Genomic DNA, 25,848 nt, shown 5'->3' on the forward strand with positions numbered 1-25,848 from the left:
AACGGATGAACTTGTTCGAACAGCTAGTCTATTAAAGTCAACAACGGAATGATAGAGACAACAGTAAAATCCCTGAGCTACTGGCCTAGCCGACTCAGCATCATGGTCGAGCGACCGCCAGTCGGCCTACAGAGGGACCCCTTGCATGGTTTGTCGTACCCTTTTGAAGATTTACGCCACTAACAATAGAGCATGTCCAGCAGGTAAATCATACTTTAAAAGCTTTCAGCCTGTTACATTAGAGATTTGCATATTCATTTAAGGAAAGGTGTCAGAGACACTTTTTGACTTGTCTCTTCCTAGGACGTTTTGGAAAACGTGCGCACGCTTTGAGATGTGTGCACATATACTACAGTGACACTATAAATAGGGATTTCTATCCACAGACAAAGATATGCGATGCTTCACTATTGAATATGCTTTCGCTACAACATATTTACTGTTCTTCTTCTACGTTTCTTCTACGTTTGTGTGAAGAATATCTGACAGCACAGAATTACTTAGCACAGAATTACTTGCAACATTTCTGAACGTAGTTCATTTTACAACCCATAGCATGGATTAACAGATGATTAACTAAACTTTGCAGAGCTACAGTACACAGCATGGATTAACAGTATGAATTAGCTAAAATTTGCAGAGATCTTGGCCTATCCTATTAGAGGCCTCCCTAGGAAACGTCTCGGACTAATTAAGGGAACTAAAGAGAGATAGCTATAGTTAAGTTCAGGGTTCCAAGGAATCTATACTCTGTTTGCAATTGGAGTCGACGAGGTCAGACATGGAGGTCATCATCCTCACGTCTTCAGTGTGTGTTCTCCACAGTGACTCACAATCTTCCCACAGCGGAGAAGCCATAGGGCCACCCATGATGCAAGCTGAACCATCCTTGTAGTCTTCGAAACTCAAGTCGCCAACTGATTCCGATGCAGCAATCTCATTCCATATCTGATCCATTGTGTACCCTTTGACCTCTGAGAGATCCAAGGAGTTCCCCGTTGGAATATTGCTACCAGTTGCATACTTCGTCGCTGTGAGATCCAGTTGGGATCCATCGATAGACGAGGAGACATTACTTGAAGCGGACGAGGGAGATGACGGCGGCGAAGAGACGACACTGCCACTCCTCCCCTGTGCCTTCTTTCTCATCAGAGTCCTCCAGTAGTTCTTGATCTCGTTGTCGGTACGCCCGGGAAGCTTCCGAGCAATGCGAGACCACCTACAGGGCACAAGTTTAAAACTGGGATACTCGATCACATCACCAGAAAGGATACAAAACATTATCTGCTTCACATCAGAAGAGAAATTAAGGAGAGTGGATATAACCTATTGCCCCACTTATCATGGAGTTCAAGAACAAGGCGTTCTTCTTGGGGGGTCATGCGGCCGCGTTTGAGGCCTGGATGAAGATAATTGACCCAGCGCAACCTGCAACTCTTGCCTGTCCTGTTAAGACCTACAAGAAATGGAGGAGGCATGGAGGTTAAGGTTAAACCAGCACGGGTTGGTGGCACCCTTTAGGTGAGGCCCGATCAGGGGCCTATCTAGCTATTTCCCCCGCCACCGCTCAAACCTGACACCTCGGCTAAGAAATCCCAACGACGTTCACCGAACAAGCGCACAAACCATACCAGTTGGAGGTCCTCATGCTCCGTCCATGGCCCTTTCCTCGTCGCCGCCACCGCCGCTGCCTCCGGCATCATCTTTGTCATGGTCGTCGCCGTGGCAGGTGCCATCCCGAACAATTCAGGTCTCTGTTTCTCGCTTCTCGATCTCTCCTGGACCTGGCCTGATGCTGCTCGCAATTTATGCTGAATGACTGAGAGGCGTTCGGTTGCCGTGCACAGACTTTTATAGGCACCGAGCCAGCCACTGATGTCATGGAATTGATTTATAAGATCCTGTACTACTCCATTTAGTTGTACTCCTCTGACTAATTACGCGAGCTGTGAGAAAGGGACAAACGGGAATCCGATTGCTTTCTTTTTCAGTTTTTTCCCAATAACACACAAGAAGTATATTGAAAGCAGAAGTGCTGAGTTATGTAATAAATAAATCGTTGGCCACTTGTGCAGGGGGGAAAGGGAGGAGAATGCAAGCTCTCGGTGAGTGAGAAGTTGGACTCGATTCAGAGAACGAAAGGGGAAAAGAAAGGAGGAGAATTAATTATGCCAACCACTCTTTCAGTAACTTGTGGTTGAATATTCAGTGGAGACGATTCAGTTCAGACAGGTTGAATTAATTTAATTTCCTGGTACAATGAACTAGTACCGCATAACATAATTTAATCCTCAATTATCTATCCGGTCACGCATCTTGTTTAGTCATTAAAGGTCTAAAGGTCTATGAGGTCATGTCATCATAGGATATTTAGATTATCATTCAGCTATTTGTAGTTCGAATTCTAATTACGATATATTTATAGAGATTTTTCTTCTAAATAAAAGACATAATTAACCAAAGGATGCTAGGCGTCTGGGCTAACTGTCGCGTTCGCTTCTCGATTTATTCTGGTGGCGGGTGGAAAATTTCCGTGGGACCGAACTGGTCACCCCAAGGATAGTCAATGAGGCTAACTAGAATTATCATTTTTTGTTTAGACATTAAAGCCCCAAGGTTATGGTACAACAGTGTGAGAGTATTCAATTGTTTTCCAAGTACTCAATATTTAATTCCTAATTATGACGTATTTATAGAGATTTTTTTTAAATAGAACTTACAACTAAGAGATACTGGATTTCTGGACCACTTGCTGTAAGTACTTTCGATTTATCCTTGTGGTCGGTAGAATTTTTTTTTATGGAATCAGACCGGTCACCTCAAACTGGACGTTACCCAACCTAGTTAATTATTATTTTTTTTGTTTAGACATTAAAGAGAGCCCCCTTGGGGCGGTGTTGTGGTTAAGATATAAGGTGTTGTCACATTAGTTCATGGGGTCGAAACTCGATACGTTCACCCATGCCTTCCCCCATGCCTTAGTCACTGTACTAATGACTAGTAGCTACCCTTAATTGGCCTCTTTCGTGTTGTTCTAGGGACGAATTGATGAGGGTGCGTTTGGATGAGCGGATCACCTTTTATCACATTGTTTAGACATTAAGAGGGCCCCGAGGTAGGGTTGAATTGATTATTATGGGGGCAAAACTTGGTACAATAGGTAGGGATTGATTCTCAATAAAGTTGAACGAACAATCGTAGTAGTGAACTATAACTTTTTGATTTAGCTCTTTACAAATGGTCGTAGGATCGACCGTGTGGGACCGCATGATAGCTGATTCCACCTTTTTTGCTATAATTATTTTTGCTACAATCGATTTACCCGGTTCTTATTATACTGAGGCAAGAGATAAATTTTCTACAGGCGGATTCTCTCGGAAAAAAACTCCTTCCACCCCTACCTATATTTTGCATGTCTGATCTCTCGTGATTCACCTTCCTTTATATAGCTTGGGGATAGACTGTAAGAGACGCATGGAGTGAGTATAATAATTTTTTACTATAATTATTTAGACATTAAATAGGTTGTAAGGAACGTCTGAGGTGAATATCTTCACCTTTTACTAAATTGTTTAGACATTAAACGGATTATGAGGGAGGCTTAGGATGTAATCATTTTTTACTATAATTATTTAGATATTAAAAGTTGGCTAAGGATATAGATTTACGATCAATTTTTACAAGCTCTTTTGAGAAAAAAAAAATCACTTCCACTTGTTAGTCAATTTGCCTATAATTCATCTTTTTTTATATAATTGAACTCCGAGATAGAGAGCTAATCACCATAACTACACCTGTTTAGACATTAAATTTTGCGGTTTGGATGCAGTGCTGCCGTCAAGCGAGTTTGAAAGCTGAATATGAAAAAACGGCGGGCCTCCACCTGACTGGCTCTCTGCTGGCGACCGCATTCCGGATGCGACCACGAAATAAAACAATATCTCGGAGCACTAAAGCGAGAGCCGGAGGCGGAATCGAGGCGAGTGAGTGGGAAATGCTGCGGTGGTGACGCTGACACGCTAACCACACTCGGAGGAGCGTGTGGTCCTTGGCGCAGCCTCACTCCAGAAGAGATTAAAATAAAAGAGAAGAGACGGCAAGTGGGCAATAGGTTAAAGCTAAGCGATGAGGCATCGTGACGTGGATGCCACCATATAATTTCAAGTTTGTAGTTATATAATTCTCAGAGAATGGAAGTACGTACGTGTGCATTCCGGTAATTACTGATCAGCATTGTAGTATTTAATCACTCCGATGATGAGATATCTATACCTGTGTGAGCAGTTGCAGTTGATTAATTGCTGCCTTTTTGATCTATCGACATTCTGTAGATGAATGCAAATGGAGTGATTGAATTAAGGAGGAAAGCGACAGATCCATGCCTCCATCCATACTCGCTCGGTGGAATATTATTAGTGCTACTCCTTTCTTGAATCACATTCTTCATGTCCCCTAAAATCTGAACCGTGCTTTAAATTGCTTAGCGACGACGAAAGGAATGAGCCTGGACCTGGCTTAATTATATTGTTGCTAGCTCGCTCGCTCGCTCTATTCTTATAAGTCGCGTCATTTCTCTTAGTCTTTCGTACACTTGTTGGCTTGATAACAAGCTATATATTATTATTAGGAAGGTTGTTTTGCAAGGTCTTTTTATTTGGAAGATTGCAACAGACAATTATGGAAGCGATAAGGATGCGAATAGTTGTCCAACATGGCAAAAGATTATTGATCACTGAAAGTTGATTACAATTAATGGACACTACACACACAGTGAGGGGCCGGGGTTGAAGCTAGCTAAGCCTATGTGTCATGATCGTCGTGCAAGTGGAACCAGTGCAAATTGATGGGTGCAGCTAGCAGCTTCTCTGCTGCAATTCTCATTATATATATTGGACCCATACAATGTGATATCATTTCGGTGCATACTGATGCCATTGAGCCAACAGTGTACGCGTGCAATGAGTGCTGTCCGGATCTCGGATATAGATTACACTACGGGTTAATCTTGTTGGTCCGGGTCGGTCAACTGGAGAGGGTTGAATTACCTAAAATATTAAAATATCTTTCTCGATCTTTTAGCTCAAATTAACAACAATAGCATAAAAATAAAATTAAACAATAAGAAATTAAAGAAAAGAGGTACCGAAGTTTACTTGATTACAACCTAGGTGGTTGTTAATCCAAGACAAATGAAAGCTCTTAAGAATCTTCTTCAGTAAAGGCGGAGAAGCCTTTTATACTCGTTAACAGCTCAAACTATTGTTAGGAAAGTAAATACATAAGTTGTTATGTTTTTCCTAGGTCTAAGGGTCTTTTTCTAGCCCCTAGAAAATCTTATCCGCTGGCTGAAGGCGCCTTCCATAGGGCTGGGAGGCGCCTCCAGCAAGACCAAGGATAAAAATTTATCCTTTCCCACAACAGCAAAAATTGCCTGTCGAAGGTGCCTTCCATAGCCTTGGAAGGCACCTTCGCACTGTTCATCGAAAGCGCCTTCCATCCATGGAAGGCGCCTTCCACAGAAGGCGCGGAGGCACCTTCAACAGCCTTTAAAGACGTCTCTAGCAACACTTGCAACTTTATTTCACTTCTTTACTTTTGCGATCTCTTGAGTGATTTCAACTACCAAAATATGGCTCATCCGAACATAATTTTCGACATTCTTCTCAAGCAGGCATCCACTCCGGCTTCTCGTCCCTCGAATGTCGTGCACGTCCTTCTCATCCACCGGTGTACTCTTCCGCAATATCTCGTCCCTCTGACGTACCGAGCTCGTCGGCTCTCTCTTGTGTCGTCCTTCTCGCTAACTACTTCTTCCGCTCGACTTCTCCTAAGCTCCTGCACACTTAGACACAGGGATCAAAATATAACAGGAACTAACCTAACTTGATTGATCATATAAAAAATAACATTAGAGTTCCAACAAATCATAAACTATTGAGGAGGTTTTATACACTTAGACGAGGGATTAACTGTTGATTTAGGTTTTGGGAATATAGGACAAGCATCAAGATCACCTCTTTCAATTCATTTGCGAAGGATGTCTAGTTATTCGTACATGAATTAATTGTGCACCAATCTCAAAATATTATTGGAAATTTTGCACCACACCAAATCACTTATAACCAACCTTGTGCAATAGAATTAGGGGGTGCTTGGTTCTCTCCTAGGAATCGGAATGGGAATGAGTATCATAATATTATGGAATGGGAATGGGTATGAGCTTGGGTATCATTCTTATAAATGATGTTTGGTTAGTTAAATATTTTCAATCAGAATGAACCTAAATTTTCTTTTTTACTCTTACAAGAAAATAAGAGAAAAAAATAGATGGGAGAGAAAGTTAAATGTGAGAGAAGCATATGATGAGAGAGAAAGTGTGATCAGAGAGAAAATATGTTGGGAAAAATGAAGAGAGAGAAAGTATTATGAGAAAAAATGAAAGAGTGAGGAGAGAGAAAGTACGATGAGAGAGAAAGTGGGTTGAGAGAGAAAGAGTGATGGGAAAACATGAAGAGAGAGAAAGTATGATGAGAGAAAATAAGAGACTGAGGAGAGAGAAAGTATGATGAGAGAGAAAAGAGTGATGGAAAAAATGAAGTATGATGAGAGAAAATGAGAGAATGAGAAGAGAGAAAGTATGCTGAAAGAGAAAGAGTGATAAAAAATGAAGAGAGAGAAAGTATTATGAGAGGAAATGAAAAGTGAGGAGAGAGAAAGTATGATGAGAGAGAAAGAGTGATGGGAAAAATAAAGAGAGAGAAAGTGTTATGAGAGAAAATGAGAGACTGAGGAGAGATATGCTGAGAGAGAAAGTGTGCTGAGAGAAAATGAAGAGAGAGAGAGTGTGTGATGAGAGATAATGAAGAGAGAGAAACTGTGATGAAAAAATGAGGAGAGAGAGTATGCTAAGAGAGATTGAGGAGAGAGAAGGTACGATGAGAGAGAAAGTATGATGAAAAAATAAGGAGAAAGAGTGTAATGGAAGAGAAAGTGTGATGGAAGAAAATGAGGAGAGAGAATGTATGATGGGAGAGAAAATGGTAGAGAATGTGTGATGAGAGAGAATGAGGAGAGAGAAAGTATGTTGAGAGAGAAAGTATGATGATAAAATAAGGAGAGAGAAAATATTATGAGAGAGAACAAGGAAATAGAGTGTGAAATTAAAAAAATTGAACAAATGTACTAAGGGTATTTTTGTCTAAAACTTAATTCGTATTCCTATTTCATCAAAATTCAAAGGAGGGGGTGAGTTTCATCCATATCCAAGTTTTTGGGTTTTATTCCAAAATCTTGATTCCATTCCCATCAACCAAACACAAGGTTTGAGAATGAATCCATTTCCTCATTCCCAAACCCATAAACCAAACGCCACCTACGCCACCTTAATTATGAGTTAATGAGTTAATGAATGTTTTAGAGTTAGTTGTTAGTAGATGAGAAGTTAGTGGGTTACTTGATGTTTATAATCAAGGAGTTAGTAAAGTAGTGGTTAAGTCATACTTAGTCTATAAATGAGTTATTGAAGGAGAGTTTTGATGTAACGTAAAGTTATTATCGTGTAAGCTCAAAGTCACAAATTCAAGTCTCAGATATGTAAAATAGAATAGTATACTTATATAAATCATTGTACATTTTTTATTAGCAAGAGCTCAACTCTTCTTTGGAATCCTTCTAATGCCATCAATCTTCTAAGTTGTGTCCTAGTGTTCACCTTGTCGATCATGATCAGCCTTGTGAAGACCATTGCCTTAGTGTGGCATAGGAATATTCCAACATAGCTAGCCTCTACCCCAACAGCTCCCGTACCATCTAAAATGGGTGCTCCATAAGATCCCTTGGCTTCATGCCATTAGCAACTCAGTGGAAGAATTTTTGAAATTTTATCTTTTCCTGTGCATCTAACTTTTGCCCTTTGTTGTTGTCAGTGTCTAGCTTTCCCAACCTTTAGAGAATAGATATGGTGAGATATTGTTGAAAATGATTCATTGTGTCATGGCCGCCATTTGACCTACCGTGCCTACCCCTTCACGTAGAGGTGCTTGGAATCATGAATTAGACTTTGGGTGTTGATAATGAAATTTAACATTGAGTGGGTGCATAAACTATGGCATCCTAATTAATCTAATCCTACACATATGTTCTTAGGATTTATATTAAAAGCAATAGGATACATTGAAAACAATCAATATATATGATGCATCAATTATAAAATCTAGCTATCATTTATCTTTTAGGCATTATTGAAACCGAAAAAATAGTTAACAATGTGCTAACTTGAATTCATCACAAAAGTCATTAATCTTACTTGTCGTCGGAGTTCCTACAAGCATGGAACAATCTTCTACAAGAGTGGATGAACCTTCTCAATAGAGAAGAAAGAAGGAAGGATGAAGAAGATCAATTGAAATCAAAGATTCAAGATGTCCAAATTAATTGGCTTTTTTACCTTATATACCTTAGCTCATGTTGGACACAAACAATCTGTTGTCGGAGATTTTAGGGACTTAGCTGAATTTAAAATTACACAGAATTTAAATTCAATTACTTAGAGTTGAGTTGACCTGAGCAGATGACCGGGCGACAGACAGAGAGGTCGGCCGAGTCGAGCAGACAGACCAGGCGGCAGACAAGTCGGCCGGGTCGAGCAGACAGGTCGGGCTGTCATTCTACTTATGATTGCAGCCTCCTCTTATAGGAGCTCGGATCAATGGCCAGATTCTACTTGGGCAAATTTTGCCCCGACCGGTCCGACATTCGTATGCGCAGGTTGCGCTCGCACACGAGTCAACTTGGTTCAGTGCAATTCGAGCCCTGGATTTACAACCCTCTGCGCACCCACATGTGAGAGAGAGCCTCTCTCCATACATTTGTTCACATCCTTAATGTATGTGAATCAATATAAGCCAACAAAAATGCCTTGAAACTTACAATGTGAGATTAAAGTCTCATTCACAATGAAGCCTCTTTCCTCTTCCATTTATTCTCTATTCACTTATTCAACAGCCCATCCTATAGGGATCATCCACATAATAATCCATAACCTATTAACAACCAATTATTATTAATGAAATGGATTAACGGATCTATATATTGAATCCATATCAAATAATATAAACCCCACTTCATGCTTAATACATTATCACTTAATTGAGGTTTAGATCCTTAATGACATAATTATTGTGTGTTGTTGTTAATCAAGTGATAGCTCACCAAATAGATATTAAATCCTACAATCTCTCATTTAGACTATACTTAATATAATATACACCACACAATATCTTAGTTGAGCTCAACATGCCAAAACTTTATGGATTAAATACACCTTTAAATAATCCGTTCCATTAATTAAATTAATACAAGACTAAAGAAGTTAGAGTTAGGACAACTTAACAAGACCCAACAACAATCATAATATTAATATCATTAATGACATAGATCAAATATGAATGCATAGTATAAAAATGACACAAAATGTGATCTATAAATATTCATTCTTAATAAGTTCTCTTTATGACACAAATAGGATCTGAATCATATTTACTAATATTTTATGTTAAATCATAGTGGTAAATAATAATTCAACTTTATAACTTAAAAGTAAGTCTCACATCATATTTACAAAATCGTATGCAAAATCGTAATAGTAAATCATGATATCCATATGTTAAAGAGTCACAAGTTTATACACGTGTAAAAACTTTAGTATATATAATAAGTCAAAAATATATATGTTCATTAATATAGAGCATCACACAAAATACAGATTCCTACCAAATTGGTAATTCACAAAAGAATGACCCCTCATATTCAGTATATGCTGATTAAACACCTTGGGTGACAAATCCTTGGTGAGCGGATACGTTAATATGGAATTTGCCCTTATATGCTCTATCATAATTTGACCACTCTGAATTGTTTCTTTAACCTCCAAAAATTTTATGTCGATGTGTTTAGATTTTAATAAATTATGGTTATTGTTGGAAAGTAATTTCACAACTTTGTTATCATAGTTGATTGTCAATAGCCTATCGATGCCCCTCCAATGATATGTAACCCAATAATAAGGTTCTACCTCCATATCCCCTGGATGGAAGCTTTATAGTAGGCTATAAACTCTACCTCTATAGTGGAAGTGACTATTAGCGTCTGTTTGACATTTTTCTATGATATAATCCCTCTAGCCAACATGAAGACATAACCTGAGATGAACCTCCTACTATCTAAGCATTTGACAAAATCAGAGTCTGAATATCCAATGATCTCCAGATGACCTGATCTCCGGTATGTGAGCATGAAATCCTTCATTCTTTGAAAATACTGCATAACCCTCTTTATAACTTTCTAATGCTCTAATTCATGGTTACTCAAATATCCATCCAATATCCTCATAATGTATGCAAGATTCGGACGTGTATATACTTAAGTATATATCAAACTCCCTACTTTCGATGCATAGAAGAATTGTTGCATTTCCTTAATCTCAAGTTCATCGTGTGGACATTGTTGCAAGCTAAGTCTACCACCCTTTGATATAGGAGTGTCACTAGGAACACAATTCTACATGTTATATCGAATGACCTTTTCTATATAGTTCTTTTTATGATAGTCCAAGTGTGCACCTTGAACGATCATGAACAATATATCACCAAGATCCTTCATTTTAAATTCACTGGATAGAAATTATTGGTCCCGTGTAAGCTAACTAAAGGGGGGGGGGGGGGGGGGGGGTGAATAGCCCTGCAAATTAGAATTAAAAAAAAAAAGGATCTTTTGCTTTCTTTTTAGCAAAGACAACACATGTTAGTTAATAACAAACAAATGCATAAAAATGAAATAAGAGACTAGAGATTACTTGGTTTACAACTAGATAGTTTCTAGTCCAAGAATTATGTAAAAGCACTAAAAAGACTCGTTCTTTAAGCAAAGCGTCAGAGGCGGAGCAGCCTCTTATAGAAGTTAAAGCGTGAATAGAAAATTACAGAATTCAAAAGTTTAGATTGAGTGTGTTGTTCAAACTAAGATGACTAGGGCTCAATTTATAGTCCACTGGTCAAAAGTAGTCATTTTCAAATGTAGCAGATTTTGGGCACTTGGACCAGGTCCAGACGCCTCCACTAGTCACCTTGATCCACTTCGCAACGACTTCATGATAAGCCCCTTATTAGTACCCAGGCGCCTAGAGGCTGCTGACATGGACTCCAAATTTGATCCTCGCTGCAACATCTCAACGAGGTGCCTGTTCTTGGTCCAAGCTTGCCTGGGTGCTCGGACCTGGTCTGGGCACTAAGTCAACTTCGTGTTGAATTGTCCAACAACTCTCTAGTTACTTGGGTAATTCTCTGGTCATCCAAAGTTGATCTCACTCAAATCCAACTCTAGCCTTCTCATCGAGTAGACTTCCTCCCCAGCTTCTTATCCCTCTGAAGAGCCGCACACATTCTTCTCATCTATCGATGTACTCTTCCACATCTCCTCGTCCCTTGAATGCATCGAGCCTGTCGACTCACTTCCCATGCCATCCTTCTCGCTCGCTGTGTCTTCCGATGAACTTCTTATGTTCTTAAATCCATGCATATTTAGACACAAGACATTAAATACGCAGGGCCTAACTTGACTTGGTTGATCATATCAATATTTACCCGGGGTACTTATAGAAATGACTTGATTTTTAGTAACAGACTCTTATCATTACTTGTAAGTAATATATCGCCCACATATAGAACAAGTATAATAAACTTACTTCAATTAAACTTGATATGCAAATATTGATCAACTGAATTCTCCTTAAAACTGTATAAAGAAACAACTTAATCAAACTTATGGTATCATTGACAAGATACCTGCTTTATCCCATAAATGAATTTTCTTAGTTTACATGCTAGATGCTTTGAATCTCCCAATTTAAAGTTCTCTGATTGCACCATATATATTATTTTCTCATTGAAAAACATAATCTTTATATCAATTTGGTGCAGTTATAGGTCCTAATGAGCTATAAATGCTATGATCATCTTAAGGGAGTCTTTCTTCGAAATCGATGAAAAGTTTCCTTATAATCAATGTCCTCCTTTTGATTGAATCTCTTGGCGACTAGACATGCCTTAAACTTTTTGACATTGCCATGTGAATCATGTTTGATTCTAAATATCCATTTATAACTAACAAGTTTCCCACTTTCAAGCAATTCAACAAGTTGTCAAACGTCGTTGTCCGCCATATACTTCATTGTAGGATCGATGCATGCTAGAGGGGGGGGGGGGGGGGGGAAGAGAGTGAATAATACTCGTGGCTTTTTCACTCATTTCAAAAAATACAGAATAACGCAGTAGAATAAAGAACAAGTAAAACAAAGCTAACACCTTTGGTTTTACTTGGATCGAAGCTTGTGATGACTCCTACTCCAAGGTCCGAGATCGTTGATCGCTTACGTTGGGAAATCCACTATCAATTTGTAAATTTTTTTATAAAGAAGAGTATAGAAGATTAAGTATTTACAACAAGGTTTACTGACAATAAAGAATATTAGTAGATCGTTGATTGTCGGAACAGCATAGAAAAGAGCAGCGGTTGTTCTTTCTTGATCTTAGAATATCTATCGAAGCAACTGATTGATCCCTCCTTTTATAGCCAACCCAGACTTGATCTAGATCTATTGATCTCGGGATATGGTTTGACTCATCGCTGATCAGTCGACCGATCCTCCTGATCGGTAGATCGATCTTGCCTGAATCGGCCCGGCTTCCACCGTTCAGTTGACTGAACCCCAGGTTTGGTCGACCGATCCTTCAGTCGAACCCTATCAACTGGTTGGAACTCTACTCTACTTGCTTGGAGGTTTGGTCAACCGATCCCCGGTTCGGTCGACCGATCAAGGTCAAAACTTCAACCTACAAAATGTTAATTTCCCTCTAAAATAGAGTTAGACAAATAACAAATAATAGTAAAGCAATATATAACTTTTGACAACCTTCGGACTGTCCGGTTCTGACTTTTGGATTTTCTCCGGAAACCCTAGGTTGAACTGACACAACTGTTCTCTCTTCGGGGAACGCGTCCTCACATATTCCTCTCAGGAGAGTTACCTTTTGCCAAATCGATCATCCAGATCGACTGGACTTTTGCTCAGCGCTCTAGACTTCAGGTCTTTATGCAGGACGTCCGCTCCATGACCTGTCTAGACTTTCACCTGGTCCGCGACCACCAGGATTTTCACCTAGAATCCCTGACTCTAGGATTTTGTCCAAAGTACTCGACCCGCCAAGACTTCGTTGGCCTAGGGTTACCACCCCTTAGGACCTAGTGTTACCCCCCCTAAGATTTTTCACCTGTCTAATATCCACTAGAACTTTTATGTAAGAATACTTAGGACTTCCCTGCAAGCTCAATTACACTTGTTAGACAATAAGTAACCATAACTTTGAATTCTTTTCCATAATCAAAACTTAGGTTCTACCGTCTGGTGTTTCTTGCATCAACAATCTCCCCTTTTTTGATTATGTCAACCTGGTTCAAAGTTAAGTAAAACATAATAATATGTATTATAATATAATGAAAGAAAATTTAAGCATGAGCATAAGTAAAATAAAATAATTTTGACATATTAAAAAAAACTCTCCCTTATGCTCATGTTTTATGTTTAACTCTTAACTTTAACTTTTCTCTCCCCTTTTTTCATATATAAAAAAAAAGAGTACTAAGAGAGAGAAAAAAAGTCTTTAAATCTGAAAGGTGAGTTTTTAATCTTTTAAACTCTCCCTGAAGGACAACACTTACTTGGCCTAAAAATCATTTACCTTTTAAACAAAATAGCTAAATACCTAGCTTTGAAAAAGATTTTTTTTGAAAAAAAAAACCTTAGTTCAATACTTAGCTTTTAAAAAGTTTTTAATAAAAATTTAGTTAAGTACTTAGCTTTAAAAAGAGCTTGATTAAAAACATAGTTAAGTACTTAGCTTTAAAAAACTTTTAAAAACTTAGTTAAGTACTTAGCTTTGAAAATGACTTAGCCTTTATAAAAAAAAACTTATTTTTTTGAAAAACTTAATTAAGTATATAAAAACTTAGTTAAAAATACTTTTTAAAATTTTTTTTGGGATTTGAACTTCCTTTTTGAAAAATTATCTTTTCAAAAATAGTTAAATTTTCTTTTCAAAAATAGTTAAACCAAAAATAACACTAAATTTAGCTTTAGGGTCATAGAGTCCAAGCTGTAAAGATCTACAAAATTACCTTTGAAATCTTGAAAACAATGCTTTAACTTTAACGCCTTAAACTTCCTTTCACTCCCACTTAATTAATGTCAAAAAAGATAAATGCTTTAAGCTTTAGGGTCATAGAGTCCAAGCATGAGAGTTCAAAGTTAAAATACAAGTTTAAAGTAAAAGTAATTATTTATTTTTCTAATTTTCCATCTCACTCATTCTATATTATCAAGTATGTTCAACTTATGAGTTTGTGTGAGATGGAGTTGAGTTAATTTTTAAGTTAATTCTATCTATGACTTTAAAAAATATTTATGATATTGAAGAATATTTAAGTTTGTAATAAGTTAAGTTAAATTTGGATTAAAAAAATGTTAAATTTAAAATTTAAAATAATTTTAAATTTTGAAATTAATTAAATTTGAACATTTGAAGATAATTAAAATTTTGAAGATTAATTAACATTTGAAAATAATTAAGATTTTAAAAATTAATTATGATTTAAAAATAATTAAAATTTAAAAATATTTAAAATTTTGAATATTAAATTATGATTTAAAAACTAATTAATATTAAAAAATAATTAAGATTTTAAAATTAATTATGATTTAAAAATAATTAATATTTAAAAATATTTAAGATTTTGAACATTAAATTATGATTTGAAAATAATTAAGATTTTAAAAATTAATTATGATTTTAAAATAATTAATATTTGAAAATATTTAAAATTTGAACATTAAATTATGATTTAAAAATTAATTAATATTTAAAAATAATTAATATTTTGAAAATTTTTGAAATTAATTATATTTTTAAAATTTTGAAATAAATTAGGATTTTTGAAATTAATTAGATTTTAAAATTAATTAGAATTTTAAAATTAATTATATTTTTAAAATTAATTATATTGACTTAGATTAATTAAATTGAATTAATTTTAGTTGAATTTTAATTAAGTTAACTTAATTGAATTGAGTTTAATTAATTTGGATTTAGTTAACTACTTTTTATTTTAAACCTAGGTCCATCTCACCCTTTTCTAGATTTTCAATTAGGGAACCTTAATAGTTTTTTAAGATGGTTAATTTAATCTTCACTTTAGATTAAAATCTAAGGATTTATTCATATTTGAGTTAGACTAAGGTTTAATAGTTAGTTAATTAAATATTCATTTCAATAATTAGCTTCTAAGCTGTGGCGAGACACTAGACCTTCTTGGGTATTTGATCATCAACCACTTCTAGACAAAGTCTTTTAAAGAAATTAAATATTTAACTTTATTTCTGAAAATCCTAGGTCTAACTAGTCAATTGTGAATCAAGCATAAGTCCTTATCTACCCTAATCTAAGCATGTATAAGAAAAGTAGTAAATCAAACATCAAACAAGTCTATTTAATAACAAAGATGGTTCTTTTATTGGCTCCTCTTGGATCATAGCATCGATAAAGTCTATCAAGGTAATGGATTTGATCCTTGAGAATCCAATATTAAACAAGCCCAACTTGATTAGTCAGATTAGAATTGGGGACCCATGGTTGGACTAAGTTTCTATTTAATCGATTTACAAGAGATAAATATGATTTAAATTTGTGTTTAGCCTTATATCCAAGTCCGGATCGATTGTATACAGCTCTTTATTTTCCAAGAATCAGATCAAGATTCTTGGAACCCAAAGTGAATCGTTCCAATGAGTCCTTGAATTATTTGACTTGAGTTTTTAAATTGGAATTCTCTTCCTTAAGTGGTTGGACTTGAGTTGAGGTTCCTTCTTGAACTTGCTCAGTCAAAGAACTCGAGTTAGTCACCTCCTTATGGACCGTTACCTCCTTTTGGAGTGATTTAACCAAATATTGAATTTAGCCAATTTTCTTAACAAGTATTCAATTAAGTTTTGTAATTCGTCTACTTGAGTACTTGCAAACAGAGAACTTATAATGTTGTTTGGCCCTTCAAAAATGAATACAGATCCATGGCTTCTTTCAGACTCAGTTTCTGATTCAGCTCCAGTTTTGGACTCAGACTTGGTTTCAGCAACATACACTTGTGCTGGTAGAGCAACAAAGCTTGTTTGCTCATGTTCTTCTTTGTCCAACTCTTCTGATAACTCCTCCAGTTGTGTCGTTCGAATCTTACAAGTAGAGCACTGGTTTCTGTGGTGCTCTCTCTTCCTACACTTAAAACAAGTTATGTGAAATTTGAAATTTTTATTTACAATTCTACTTTTTAGATCCATGACAGGATTCTCCCCCTTGACTGTTGCCATCTCGAATTCGGACTTAGATTCAGCTATCTCTTCCTTAGCCATCGGTGTTGTGAAATTGGTCTAATCTGATTCTTCTGAGTCTAGTTTTGATGTTGACTCTGGGAATTCATACTCAAATTCAAACTTAGGTTCTACTGGGTCTTCAAGCTCTGACGGAATCTCATGAAGCTTGATCAATTTTTCCTAAGCTCCTTAGCATTGTTGAACTTTTTAACTCGATCAAACTCTTTATTCGTTAGTTTGCATAGGAGTGTATGCTTTTGCATCTGTCTCAGTTTTTCTCCTTGTTTGTGCATCCTACTTGTCACAGGCAATGAGCACACCTTCTTCGATGGAAAGTATAAATCCAATCTAGATTATGGTCCATATCTCCACTTGGGTCTTCAGTTGGTGCTCCATCTGATCTTTCTAGTATCCGAAATTCTCGCTGGACAAGAGTGGTGGGTGTGCGGTACTGTACCCATCTTGGTATGCCATTTATTGAACAAATCTAGTACACGACAAAAACAAGTAGATTTGTCCCAAAACTTGATCTTGGATTAGCAATGGTGGAGAAAAATAAAATAGTATTTCACTAATTTCTAAAATAATAAAAAATTTATTATTACAAATTTTGTTAAATGAGATATTTTGTCAACATTGACCAATGGTAAAAAAATAAAAATAATTTTTTTTAAAAAAATTGAGGGAAAAAAGAAAGGTGTAAGAATATTTTTTAAACAAAAATGATATATATTTTACTTTCAAAAGGATCCCTCTTGCTCGATTGGTGGTTTCACCAATTCAAAATGGTCTAGCTCTGATACCAATTGTAGGATCGATGCATGCTAGAGGGGGGGGGGGTGAATAGCACTCGTAACTTTTTCACTCTTTTCGAAAAACACAGAATAACGCAGTGGAATAAAGAACAAGTAAAACAAAGCTAACACCTTTGGTTTTACTTGGTGCGAAGCCTGTGATGACTCCTACTCTAAGGCCCGTAATCGTTGATCGCTTACGTTGGCCAATCTACTATCAATTTGTAAATTCTTTACAAAGAAGAGTACAGAAGATTAAGTATTAACAATAAGGTTTACCAACAGTAAAGAATAGCAGTAGATCGTCGATTGTCGGAACAACGTAGAAGAGAGCAGCAGTTGTTCTTTCTTGATCTTAGAATATCTGTCGAACCAACTATCGATCCCTCATTTTATAAGCAACCCAGACCTGATCCAAATCCACTGATCTCGGGATTATGTTTGACTCATCGTTGATCAGTCGATTGATTCTCCTGATCGGTCAATCAATTCTCCTAATCGGTAGACCGATCTTGCCTGAATTGGCCCGGCTTCTCATCCAGCTTCTGTCGCTTTGGATGATTCCTCGTTCGATCGACCAATCCCATCATTCGGTCAACCAATCCTGCTGACCTCACTTGCCTATATGATCTAATCCACCAGGCTCGACCACATCTATCCACCGTTCGGTCGACTGAACCCAAGTTTGGTCGACCGATCCTTCGGTGGAACCCAATCAGCTAGCTAGAACTCTACTCTGCTTGCTTGGAGGTTCAGTCAATCGATCCTCGATTTGGTCAACCGATCAAGGCCGAAACTTCAACCTGCAAAATGTTAGTTTCTCTGCAAAATAGAGTTAGACAAATAACAAATAATAGTAAAGCAATATATAACTTTTGACAACCTTCGGACTTTCTGGTTTTGACTTTCAAATTTTCTCTTGAAACCCTAGGTTGAACGAACGCCTACTATTTCCTCTTCAGGGAACGTGTCCTCACCTACTCTTCTCAGAAGAGTTACCTTTTTGTCAGACAGGTCCTCCAGTCCGACTGGACTTTTGTTCAGTGCCTGAAACTTCAGGTCTTCATGCTGGATGTCTGCTCCATGACCCGTCCAGACTTTCACCTAGAGTCCCCGACTCTAGGATTTTATCGAAAGTACTCGACCCACCAAGACTTCGTTGACCTAGGGTTACCCCCCCTAGGGTTTTCCACCTGCCTTGTATCCTCTAAGACTTTTGCTTAGAACACTTAGAACTTCCCTGCAATCTCAATCACACTTGTTAGACAATAAGTAACTTTAACTTTGAATCCTTTGTCATAATCAAAACTTAGGTTCGATCATCTGGTACTCTCTACACCACCATTCATCTCTTCCCCCATGGTTTCAATCCATTTTTTCGGGTGAGGATATTGTTTGACTTCTCGAAGGATGTAAGATCATCTTACAACCCTATGTCAAACTCATGCTCTTGGAGATATACATAATCATGACACATCATGAATTTCCTTAGTAACACTTGATCTTAAGGTGGTTGACAGTCATGCTCAATCATAGGAGGGAATACCTTTCTTTGAATTGATATATCTTCCAATTATATTGGAGGGGACATGAAAATATCATGATCAACTACCCCTTCCGATTGTGCAACTTCAACAGTATGTGGAATGATGATCATTTCACTATCAACTACATTAGTACCATATTAGGATCACTAATGGTCTTCTTAAATGATATTTTCCAAACTTTATCGTTCCCACCGTCTTCAATCAATTTGACATTTTTTTTGTCTCAAGGAGTTGTAAAACTTAAAGCCTATTAAGTTTTTAAAGTATTCTACAAAATGACAGCTAACGGTTCTTAAATCTAATTTTTTTATTAGGCCTATAGGACATAGCCTCAGTTGGATAACCCCAGACATGTAGACGTTTAAGACTAGGTGCTCTACCTATTCATAACTCGTATAAGTTTATGTTACCTTCTTATTAAGAACTCTATTGAGTAAATAAAGTGCTGTCTTAAGTGCCTCACTCTATAAAAACTTTAGTAGAAAAGAAAATATAATCATACTTCTCACTATGCCTTTTAAGGTCCAATTTCATCGTTCTGCTATACTATTCTGTTGAGGCGTCCCAGACATGATGTATTGTGCCACAATTTCACACTCTACATAATAATCCACAAATGATCCAAGACGTTGTTCATCTAATCCATTAGATCTATCATAATATTCACCACTACAGTCTGATCTAATAGCCTTAATCTTCTTACCAAGTTGATTTTCAATTTCACCTTAAAGGATGACAATAAGCTAATCTTAAGCTTTGATACCAATTGAAAGCAATATCATATATCGAAAACAATCCATATGACGCATCAAGTACAAGATTTATCTATCATCTATCTTTAAGGCTTTATTGAAAATTGAAACAATGACTAACAATGGGCTAACCTGAATCGATTGTAAGAGTCATTGATCTTACTTATCATCGGAGTTCTTGCAAATGAGAAACGATCTTCTACAAGAGTGGGCGCCAATCCATAATCCTTCTCATTGGGGAAGAGAGGAGAAAGATAAAGAAACTCAATTAAATCAAAGATTCAAGATATTCAAATCAATAATCTTCTTCTCTTATATATCTTGGCGCATCCTATAGGGGCCATTCACCTAATAATCCATAACCATTAATAGTCTATTATTGTTAATGAAATGGGTTAACAAATCTAAACATTGAATCAACATCTAATAATATAACCCCCGCTTCATGCTTAATGTCTTAGATGACATAATTGGGATTTAAATTCTTAATGACATAATTATTGTATGATGTTGTTGATAAGTGTTAGCCCGTATCAAGTAGAGATCAAATCTTATGATATAACTGTGAACCGTTTATGAATTTTGATGGTTGTCTCTCGGGCATGGTTGTGTTGGCTACTACGGGTAGATATTGTTATCCTGGGTAACAAGTCAAATCTAGCCAAGAAAAATATTTTTCTCATAGTGGCTAAATGTAGCTTTCGGATTTACTTCCTCATAAATGGCCGTGAAACCGGCCGGCCGTGTGGAATCGTCAGGGTGGCAGATTGACCTTTTATTGCTGCAATGAAATTCTGATGGTTGCCATGTATAAATGTGGACCGAGTGGTGAAACAGGGGAAGAAGGGTAGATAAGCAAACAGATGCATGGTGTAATAACCAAAAACAACCGATGACTCACCTAATTTCAATTTCAAATATTGCTCACGTTTCAATTTCTATATGCTGATTCAAGGTGTGTGCATATAACATATTCATGAAAAAAAACACACACACAAATTTATTTCATATTATTTCACCAGAAAAAAATGGCACAATACTGAATCAAGTGGCAAAGGCGATTCGCTCGCCCCAGCGCCCCAGGCACAATACTGAATCAAGAAACAATATATAGTTGGATACAGATTTGGTATCCGAATTGATGCTCCTTCGATAATCACTTAAAAATCCGCAGTTGGAAGCTGCTCGTGGGTGGTCTGGCCGATGAAGACGCCGTCGTAGACCAGGGCGGCGATGGCGGCGCCGATGAGCGGTCCTGCCCAGTAGACCCAGTGGTGGGTCCAGGTCCAGCTGACCACCGCCGGGCCGAAGGAGACGGCCGGGTTCATGGACGCGCCGTCAAAGGCGCCACCGGCCAAGATGTTGGCCCCCACGATGAAGCCGATGGCGATGGGCGCGATGACGCCGAGGTTTCCCTTCTTGGGGTCCACGGCCGTCGCGTACACCGTGTACACCAGCCCGAACGTCATGACGATCTCCAGCACCACCGCATTCCAAGAGCTGACGCCCGCCGACAGAGAGAACGCCGACGTCTCCTGCAATTTGTTTTTCATATTAATGAAACTTTTAAACTATCTTTTTTCCCTTCTTTTTTAGTTGGCGATGATGGATTTACCAGACCGCCGGTGGCGAACTTGAGGAGGAGACAGGCGGCGACGGAGCCGAGACACTGCGCGATCCAGTAGAGGATCCCCCGGAGCATAGAGATGTTGCCGCCGAGGAAGGCGCCGAAGGTGACGGCCGGATTGACGTGCCCACCGGAGATGTTGGCGCTGACGGAGACAGCCACGAAGAGGGCGAAGCCGTGGGCGAGGGACGCCGCCACGAGCCCCGCCGGAGTCGTCGATCCATCGTCTGTAAGCTTATCTGTCATGCCAACGAAAATAAATTATAGCTGATTGATTAATTGCCGCGGTTCTAATTCATGATGGAGGAGGTGCCGGAGGGGGAGCATATGTACTAAAAGCCATTCCGGAGCCTTCGCCGGCGAAGACGAACATGAGGGTGGAGATGAACTCGGCGAGCGCGGCCTTGAGTGTTTCCCGGTGGACCGCCTCCGCCGGCGTCCCTACGGCGATGCTGGTGATCGGCATTGCCAATAAGAATTCGGAAGCGAGCTCCGCTTGTGTATCTGTTCTGGTCGATTATTGAATATGCTCTGATTAAATAGAGGGGGCGAGAAGAAGAGCCGGTGCATGGCAGCGCATGCAGGGGCTCTATCGGCCGTTCAACTGTCGGCGCCGAAACGGTGAGGTGGGACATGGGCGGGCCTCCGAGTCGTTCGGTGCCTGCCACGTCTACTGGTGGGGCTCGGCTGATGTGGACATTTGCTGCCGCTGCCATTCCATCTCGTGGAGGAAACTTGGTTGATGGTCGCCGTCGCCGACTTTTGTGCCTGTGGACCCAATTATGTGGAAATTTTGTTGAACAAAACCTATTCATTTGTTTGAGCGACCTATAATATAAATGAGTTGAATCCCATTCTTGTCGTCGTGTTTTTTTTTCTTCCCAAATATCAAAATTTTAAATTTGCACAATAATGTACTATTAAAAGGGAATAATCTCACGTGCAGAGATCTCAAATTAAGAGAAACGTCGGCAAGACAAACATCCGTCCCTTTTTCCAAAAGGATTAAATGGACATTAGCCTTTCACTCAGCCTTAAAAACTATCAGATAGTTTTTCAAACATATAATAATTATCGGATAACTTTTAAAATTATAGAAATTATCAGATAATTACTATAATATGTAGAAATTATATGGTAACTATTATAACATATTTAGAATTTAAAATTTATACTATGTAGAATTTACTCGGTAGCTATTATAACATGTAGAAACTGTTAAAATGTGTAGGAGTTACTCACTTCTAAAACGTATAGAAGTTACTTAATAGCTACTACAACATGTGTAAGGTAAATTTAGGATTTAAGATTTATATCGTGTAGAAATTACCTTCTACAAACGTGTAGAAGTTACTCGATTGGTACAACATGTTTAGTGTGAGTTTAGGGTTTATGATTTATAATATCTAAATAGTATTGTATCAAAATATTATTTACCAATTTAGTTAAAATTATTTAAATCAAAATAGTTTTAAAATAGTTGTAGAAGCTATTTCGGAAATTGCCAAAAGGCACACGTAGAGTTGGGAATTGACTAAAAGATATATTATACTTTGATAATTACCAAATTGTGTACTAATTTATTTGGTCTTCCCGTTCTACTCCCGTCAAACCTGACTTCTTACTCTCTTTCCTCTCTCATTTACCTGCAATTTTTTTTCTCTCTTCTTTTTCCTCCCATTAAACTTTTCTTTTTTATCCCTCCTTTACATGCCCCATGGAAGTTGAATCCTAGAGCACCTATGGGGAATCTAAAATAAGTAATGGAGTACACTTTTGGACTTTTTACAATCTCAAAATTCATAGGAATAGGTACAATCTGATCTCTCTAGTTTGAATAGTGAGTTTTGGTCCTAGGCAATTTGTGTAAGTACCCAAACTTAGTTTTGATGTGATCAACCAAATTAAGTTAGGATGCATTGTGTCTAAGTGTGCAGCGATTTAGGAATATAAGAAGTCGAGTAGAAGACACAACGAGTGAGAAAGATGACAAGGGAAGGGAGTCGACGGGCTCAGTGCATCTAAGAGACGAGAAACTACGGAAGAGTACATCGATGGACGAGAATGACATGAGTGTCACATCCAAGGGACAAGAAGCCAGAAGGAAGTCTGCTCGAGAAAAGACTGAAGTTGGCTTCAGGTGAGCTCAACTCTAGACGGTCGAAGTATCACCCAAGCAATCGGACGAGAAAACGGTCGACTTCTAAGTTGACCATTTCCAAGTGCCTGGACCGATTCCAAGAGCTCGGACTCCAGACACTTGGATCCTTTTCAGGGACCCGAGAAGGGCAGCCACATCATCATAGCCATTGTTGAAGAGGATCAGTATAGATCCACATCAACAGACTCCAGGTGCCTGGACCGGATCCAGGCACCAAGGAAGTCCAGAACCATTGGAAAAACCATTGCGGAGTGGATCGACTTGACCGAGTCCAAGAGCTCGGACTAGGTTCAGGCACCTGGGAAGTGTCACATCAACAAATGCCTAGATTCGACCAGTAGACTATAAATAGAGCCCTGGTGCTCAAAGTTCATTACAACACACTGTATTTCAATTGTTTGTACTTCATTTTGAGCTTTAAACATTTGTAAGAGGCTACTCCGCCTTCTTTAAAGGAGATCTTAGTGGATCTTTCATCATCTTGAATTAGCAACTGTTGGTCCCTTGACGACCGGCTAGAGGAGGGTGAATAACCCTGAAAATGCAAACTTAAACTTTTCTCGATCTTATAGCTTGATTAAAACAAACACTTATATAAAAAGAATTAAGAAGCTAATTAATTAAAAGAAAGAGGTTAGAAAAGATTTACTTAGTTCACAATCAGAGGATTACTAATTCAAGGTAAATGAAACTCACTATGAAGATCTCCTTTGAGCGGAGTAGTCTCTTACAATGTCCAGCTCACATAGTAATAGGCTGGAAAGAGAAATTATTTACAAGTGTTGTCCTTCAACTACTGGAATTAGGGTTGTATTTATAGCGTTGATTTGGACGCTTGGAAGGGTTCTGAGCGCTTGGGGTGAATAAAATTTTATCCACGATGCAACATATCGCGACAGCTCAGCAGAAGATAAACTTTGTGGTCTAGGTGCATGGACTAGGTCCGAGTGCCCGGACCGGGCTGAACCAGCTCGACCAGGGCGCGAGACCGAGGTGCCCTGGCTGCCCTGGGGGTTCGAGTGCCCAGACCAGGCTAGACAATCAATAACCTGTTGACTGTCCGGTTTCTCCTGTTCCGGCTCCGCTTGCTTGGGTGATTTCGGCCATCTAGAATATGGCTTACCCGAACTCATTTTCCGACCTTCTCAAGCAACCTTCCGCTTCGACTTCTTGTCCCTTGGAAACGCTGCGTGCCTCCTTCTCGTCCACCAGCGTACTCTTCCATAGCGCCTCGTCCCTCAGACGCACTGAGCCTATTGTCTCTCTGCCGTGTTGTCCTTCTCGTTAGCTGCGTCTTTTGCTAGACCTCATGTGCTCCTAAGTTCCTATACACTTAGACACAAGGTATCAAAATATAACAAGACCTAACTTGACTTTGGTTGATCACATCAAAACCTTCATGGAGTACTTACAATCTCTCCCTTTTTTATGTGGATCAACCCAACTTAAGTTAAGGTTAAACAAGACATCAAATTAAATTACTATGCAAGTTTAAAACATTAGACCTCCCCCTTAAACTTAACTTCAAACTCTCCTCCTTTGATCATGTGAAAAATGTTAGGGTCGATTTGTAGATAGAGAGGGGGGTGAATAGCTCGTCCCGCTTTGTTTTCTTGCTTCAGTGTTGTTGATATGCAGCGGAAAGACTCAAAACAAGACTCACAACGCTAACACGAGGATTTATTTGGTATCCACCTCAAGAAAAGGTGACTAATCCAAGGATCCGGCCCTCACTCACTCATCCACTATAAAAACACTCTTTCTTAGTAACTACCGAAGGTGGAGAAGCCTTGTACAATGCTCACGATACAACAATAAGAAAAAGAAAAGTAAATACAAGTAAAATCTTACAAGATTTACAACATGAAGCCGAAACCCTAGCTTCTTCTTCTTACTTGAATATGTTGGATCGATGAGTTTCGCTAGAAGGGGGGGAGGGGGGGGGGGGTGAATAGCGATTTTAAAAAAATGAGTAAGAGTAAGCAACAGAAAGGAATAAACAAAAAGACAAAGCAATGCTAACACAAGTTGTTTTACTTGGTTGAGAGCATTTGACGACTCCTACTCCAAGGCCCACATTCGTTGAGTGTTTCCATTGGGCAATCACTAATAATTCGAATGATTGTTACAAAAATAAGTATAGGAATTAATTAGTAAAATAAAAACCGACAATAAATAAGACATAAATGAACTTGTTGGAGAGCCTTCGCATCGTCGCAGGAGCATAGCAGAGCAGATCGTAAGTTGTATTGTGACTCCAGCCTTTACCCTCCTTATATAGGAGGTTCGGGTGCCTGGATCCCTTCGGGCGCCCTGAATATGATGTAGCCGAGCCAACCAGGCATCTCCACGTGGCAAGGCGATGTTGAGGATAGATTTTGCATTCCGGGCGCCCGGATCCCTTCCGAGTGCCCGGACTCCATTTTCCAGCAACTTCATTTCCCTGCAAGAAAATGTTAGTTTGAAGCATAAATGCAAAATATCCTGCAAAACAGA

General features: G+C 38.4%; 2 protein-coding genes across 2 annotated transcripts; both read right to left on the minus strand.

The window, feature by feature from the left end:
* Positions 1 to 496: 496 nt before the first annotated feature.
* Positions 497 to 2,017, minus strand: LOC122021727 (transcription factor MYB59-like). The gene is made up of 3 exons (XM_042579882.1): positions 1,574 to 2,017; positions 1,327 to 1,456; positions 497 to 1,219 (listed from the first exon to the last, which is right to left on the minus strand). The coding sequence occupies exons 1-3, from the start codon at positions 1,734 to 1,736 to the stop codon at positions 727 to 729; spliced, it is 786 nt and encodes a 261-aa protein (XP_042435816.1). The 5' UTR covers positions 1,737 to 2,017; the 3' UTR covers positions 497 to 726.
* An 18,538-nt stretch (positions 2,018 to 20,555) lies between these two features.
* On the minus strand, positions 20,556 to 21,658 carry LOC122018538 (probable aquaporin TIP1-2). Its single transcript, XM_042575879.1, has 3 exons — positions 21,525 to 21,658; positions 21,180 to 21,430; positions 20,556 to 21,099 (listed from the first exon to the last, which is right to left on the minus strand). The coding sequence occupies exons 1-3, from the start codon at positions 21,655 to 21,657 to the stop codon at positions 20,725 to 20,727; spliced, it is 759 nt and encodes a 252-aa protein (XP_042431813.1). The 5' UTR covers position 21,658; the 3' UTR covers positions 20,556 to 20,724.
* Between the last annotated feature and the right edge of the window lie 4,190 nt (positions 21,659 to 25,848).

This window comes from Zingiber officinale, chromosome 9A, assembly GCF_018446385.1.
Source record: "Zingiber officinale cultivar Zhangliang chromosome 9A, Zo_v1.1, whole genome shotgun sequence".
Taxonomy (NCBI): domain Eukaryota; kingdom Viridiplantae; phylum Streptophyta; class Magnoliopsida; order Zingiberales; family Zingiberaceae; genus Zingiber; species Zingiber officinale.

Bases quoted from the DNA above. Each gene is read 5' to 3' on its own strand.
- LOC122018538 (XM_042575879.1), bottom strand. From the start codon at position 21,657: ATGCCGATCACCAGCATCGCCGTAGGGACGCCGGCGGAGGCGGTCCAC. The intron at 21,431-21,524 runs GTACATATGCTC...TTGGCATGACAG, and splicing joins AGGCTCCGGAATGGCTTTTA to ATAAGCTTACAGACGATGGA. The intron at 21,100-21,179 runs GTAAATCCATCA...AACAAATTGCAG, and splicing joins AGTTCGCCACCGGCGGTCTG to GAGACGTCGGCGTTCTCTCT.
- LOC122021727 (XM_042579882.1), bottom strand. From the start codon at position 1,736: ATGGCACCTGCCACGGCGACGACCATGACAAAGATGATGCCGGAGGCA. The intron at 1,457-1,573 runs GTTTGAGCGGTG...CATTTCTTGTAG, and splicing joins TTTCTTAGCCGAGGTGTCAG to GTCTTAACAGGACAGGCAAG. The intron at 1,220-1,326 runs GTTATATCCACT...TGTGCCCTGTAG, and splicing joins CATGATAAGTGGGGCAATAG to GTGGTCTCGCATTGCTCGGA.